The 3304-nt window shown below is 62.2% G+C and overlaps 1 protein-coding gene across 1 annotated transcript; it reads right to left on the bottom strand.

The window, feature by feature from the left end:
- Nucleotides 1-489: 489 nt before the first annotated feature.
- MNEG_12753 (hypothetical protein) lies at nucleotides 490-1508 on the bottom strand (the record flags this gene model as incomplete). The annotated part of the gene is made up of 1 exon (XM_014038773.1): nucleotides 490-1508. A coding segment is annotated over one exon (1019 nt), but the record flags the coding sequence as incomplete, so codon positions are not given.
- Between the last annotated feature and the right edge of the window lie 1796 nt (nucleotides 1509-3304).

Genomic DNA, 3304 nt, shown 5'->3' on the forward strand with positions numbered 1-3304 from the left:
CCCACCAGCTGCAGCAGGGAGGCCTTGCCCGCGGGCTGGCCCTTGACAAAGGACGACCTGCACAAAGAGATGCATGGCAGGTGACGGGGCAGCCAAGGTGGTCGAGTGGGGCGGGCTGAATGTGACAAGTCGCATCTGGCTGCATGCTGCTGCAAAGGCAAGCAGAACACACCACGCAGCTCACGACCAAAGGGTGCGACGTTTGGGTTCGAAAGAGCAGCGTGTGTCAAATCGACCGCACCTCCCTGAAGTGGGGTGGAGAACCAGGGGCAAAGGTTCGGGGCAGAGAAGGGGGGTTGTGCGAGGTGGGGGCGATGGGGTTGGTATTCCAGGGCGCTGCAACATGAGTGCAAACGCAGGGCGCGCCTGGGTGTGCCATCCACGCAGCAGGGGAGGGAAGCTTTGCCCGGTGCGCCACAAAAGCTCTGCAACGCAGCAGGCTCACATTCAATGTCGAAGCCGACCGTGCGCGCGCCGCTCGCCAGCAACCTCGTGCATGCCGCGTCCACGTCGGCTGGCGTCGAGCAATAGGTCATAGCCCCTGCATAGGACGCGGCAGGCCGCTGAGCCTGCAGATTGACACCAGCGCCCGCGTGTGACGCCAAGAGCGCCGGGTCGCTGTGCCGGCGCTGCAGCCGGCCGGACGCGCCGCTGCCGCCGCCGCTGCTGCCGCTGCAGCTGGCATCACCTGCCCCGCTGCAGCTGCTGCGCGGCCGCGCGTCACAGTTGCCGCTGCTGCCACCGACGACGGCACCAACCCGGCGCTCTGCCTGGTGCTGCAGCAGAGAGAGTGGCAGCCGCCTCTGTGTCTGCTGTGCTGAGGGTGCGCCACCTCCCTTTGCCTTTTGTTGGTGATCCCCTTGTACACCAGCAGCCTGAGCTGACACCTGAGTTGGCAGCACCATGGGCTGTGCCTGCTGCTGTTGCTGCTGCTGTTGCTGCTGCTGCTGGTGCTGCTGCTGCCGCTTGTGCGCTTGCACCTGCTCCCGCTGCTGATGTTCATGCTCAATCGGATTCCGCTGCGGCTGCGGTCCCTGCTGTTGCTGCTGCTTCTGCGGTGGCGGTGGCAGTGGTTGCAGCTGCTGCGGTTGCTGCTGCTGCTGCTGCAATTGCTGCTGCTGCTGTGGTTGCTGTTGCTGACTTTGCTGCTGCTGCTGTGGCTGCTTTTCAAGCTGCGTCGTCGGCAGCTTCAGAGGAGAAAGTAGGCCCAGTGTTGCACCATACTCAGGGCGTTTGTCCACACATGTGCCTGGCGCAGCCTTCCATACTTGTTCTTGCTGCTGCCGCTGCTGCCGGTGCTGCCGCTGCTGCCGCTGCTGCCGCTGCTGCTGATGATGATCTGGGGACTCGGGCTCTGCCGCCAATGAGTCTGGCAGGACCAGGTTGCCAGGATGTGCTGGGTCTCCTCCACCAACCACAAGCCCCGCTTCAGCCTTTGAACGGCTGCGCAGCGTGGCTGGACTGATTGCGGCAGCACGTTTATGCTGCAGCTGCGCCGCGCGGACCATGGACACCGTTGTGCCGGCGCGCAATTTGGAAAGCATCGGAGGAACATCGCATGCTTCGACCCCGCCAGGAGCACGCATTGATGTTGTGGGGCGCGACGAGGCGCCTTGCGCTGTGCGCTCCGCGGACTGTACCACCCGTTCGAGATCGTCCCATTCATCGTCATCCATGAGAAGAACGTCACCCGACATGCCAATACTTCAAGATCTTGGCAGACGGCTGCTCCCTGTGATGTTCAAACGCGCAGTCATACAATGGCATTAAAAATCAGTCACAAACGCAACCACTGGGTACATTTGATGCTGATCGGGTAGCAGGCGTTTGCCCCTCACCCGCTCACACTCCCTCGTGCTGAGGCTGCTGCGGCACAGGCAAGCAGGTCAAGGGCGGGTATAATGATCGAGGCTCGCACCGGTCGCATAAATGACTGAGATGGGTTTACGTGGTATGGCAATTTGATACAATTCCTGCTGCATTTGCAGCAGTGGTCCAGAATTCCTGATCTGGCAGCCGTGGTCAATACATAGAAATGCATAGATTCATAATTAACATGGCTAGTGGCCTGCGTGGACTGCCGGCACTGGCGGGCGGCGGTGCGGCGGCGACCGGAGGGCGCGCGACTGTTGTGGCGCTGGCCCTGGCGGGCGGAACAGTGGCGTACATGCAATCATACCCACGAAGCATTCCCGTCAAGGATCCAACAGACAGCAAGTGAGTCCCCCCAGCCATGATGTTTTGGAGGAACCGTCCTATCCATGACATACCATCAATGCAGGCAGCCACTGCCTGCATCCGCGGACGCCAAACGCCCATGTCCATACGTCGACGCCGCCTCCGCCCACTCTGCGTGCTTGCATACAGGCTCTTGCTCGAGCGGCCAGTCATGGAGATGATCTGCGGGGCGGTTGGAGAGGTCGCCCAGGTGCTTCACGCCTCCCAAACACAGCCCGCAGCTTGCCGCCCACAGTCAGCGCAACCGCGTAGAAAGCGGCAGCATCAATGGTTCCCGCAACAGCGCGCCCGCTCGGCCCTTTGCCCCCTCATGTTGATTTATTTGATGATGCTGATGCTGCATCGTATGTGGTGGCCTGCAGGTGTGTGTGCTCTACCCCCTCGAGACAATCAAGGTGACGTGCCAGGCGGAGGGCCTGGGGGTCGCGGCAGCTGTGCAGAAGCTGCTGGCCGGCGGCCCCTGGCAGGGCGTGAGGCAGCTCTACAGCGGCGTCGGCGCGGCTGGAGTGTGCTCCATCATCGTGGGCGCAGTCCACTATGCATCATTCTGCATGAGCAAGCGCGCGGCGATGGCGGCGGCAGACGGCGGCGGCAGCGGTGGTAGCGGCAGCAGCAGCGGCGGCGGCGCCGGGCACGGGGCGGGGGAGGCGAGCGGGCAGGGCCCCGCAACGGCGTTTGCAGCAGTAGTGGGCGCGTTGTGTACAGCGCTGGTGGAGTCCCCTTGCGATCTGTACCGGCATATGACACAGGTGTGTGAGCGTGTGTATGGGGGGCGGAGCCGAGTGCTGCATGCAGCACTTACCGCTTGTCTAGGTTGGTGTGCCCCTACAGGAGAGGGCGGTGCGGCTGTCCCACAGCCATGCAGATGTCATAGTTTGACACACACACACACACATACACACACAGACACACACACACACACAAACACTCACCTGTATACCCACACACACACACACACACCGCACAAACACTGCTCGTCACATGCATACACACACACACACACACGTATGTCCACCCCCACTTACCCGTCAAGGCCGGCCTGATCAAAGGCAACTTTCTGGCAGAG

Source organism: Monoraphidium neglectum (assembly GCF_000611645.1).
Source record: "Monoraphidium neglectum strain SAG 48.87 unplaced genomic scaffold scaffold03415, whole genome shotgun sequence".
In the NCBI taxonomy this organism is placed as follows: Eukaryota; Viridiplantae; Chlorophyta; class Chlorophyceae; order Sphaeropleales; family Selenastraceae; genus Monoraphidium; species Monoraphidium neglectum.